The sequence below is a fragment of the Buceros rhinoceros genome, unplaced genomic scaffold (genome assembly GCF_000710305.1).
Source record: "Buceros rhinoceros silvestris isolate BGI_N320 unplaced genomic scaffold, ASM71030v1 scaffold6944, whole genome shotgun sequence".
In the NCBI taxonomy this organism is placed as follows: Eukaryota; Metazoa; Chordata; class Aves; order Bucerotiformes; family Bucerotidae; genus Buceros; species Buceros rhinoceros.
Window position 1 is genome coordinate 23,971 of NW_010408735.1, and position 797 is coordinate 24,767.

The 797-nt window shown below is 57.2% G+C and overlaps 1 protein-coding gene across 1 annotated transcript in view; it reads right to left on the bottom strand.

Annotated features, from left to right (window-relative positions):
* Positions 1-343, bottom strand: part of RNF152 (ring finger protein 152) — a 730-nt gene extending 387 nt beyond the window's left edge. Inside the window, exon 1 of the mRNA XM_010134959.1 lies at positions 3-343. Coding sequence (XP_010133261.1) covers positions 3-343 — 341 coding nt within the window. The remainder of the gene's footprint in view (positions 1-2) is intronic.
* Positions 344-797: the final 454 nt, after the last annotated feature.

The following is a 797-nucleotide window of genomic DNA, read 5'->3' on the forward strand; positions in this document are numbered from 1 at the left end:
CCGGCAGCAGTGCCCTCTCCTTGGAGAGGGGCAAGGGCAGCATGTAGCACCCATTGCTGGGGAGTTTGATGAAGACGGGGGTGTGCTCCGAGGTGTGGGGGATCGCAATGACAGCAATCACCTCCGGGTCATCGGGCAGCTGTGACACAGAGTACCCCGGCGGCAGCTTGGTGATCCCGCGGCACCAGGGGCAACGCAGGTCCTTCTGGCTGGTCCTCATCTGCTGCAGGCACACCGAGCAGCAGGTGTGCTTGCAGTCCAGCAGCTTGGGCCGCCGGCGGGGGCTGTAGTAGTTGAAGCAAATCTGGCACTCCAGCAGAGAGTCCTGGGACAGAGTGTCCATGGTGGCCGGCATGGGGAGGCACGGCTGGCCTCACGAGGAGCCTCACCCCAGCACCTCGCAGCCTTCCCGCGGCTTCTCCTCAGGGCAGATCCTGCCTTCCCGACACTGCTGCTTCTCGAGGTAGCGCCAGGTGGTGGCTACGGAGAGTGCAGGAAAACTTCTGGCCTGAACTTTTCAGTACCTGAGACAGAAAAATGTGAAGGGACAGATTATTTATAGGAACCAGTGGAAACAAAAGAGTCCAGCTAAGGGGGACTAAAAACTAGCGCTGACCTTGCAATCTGGCAGGAGAAACAAATTTGCCACCCTTAACAAAAAAACATCTTCCCAGTTTGGCTTCACCAAACTGCCCAGTGCAAAACTTCCAGGTCAGCCATCACTTTTTTGTGTGCGTGTGTTTGTTTCCCAGCTATAAAATCCCCACAAATGAGCCAGCCCCCCTCCCACAGTGGTA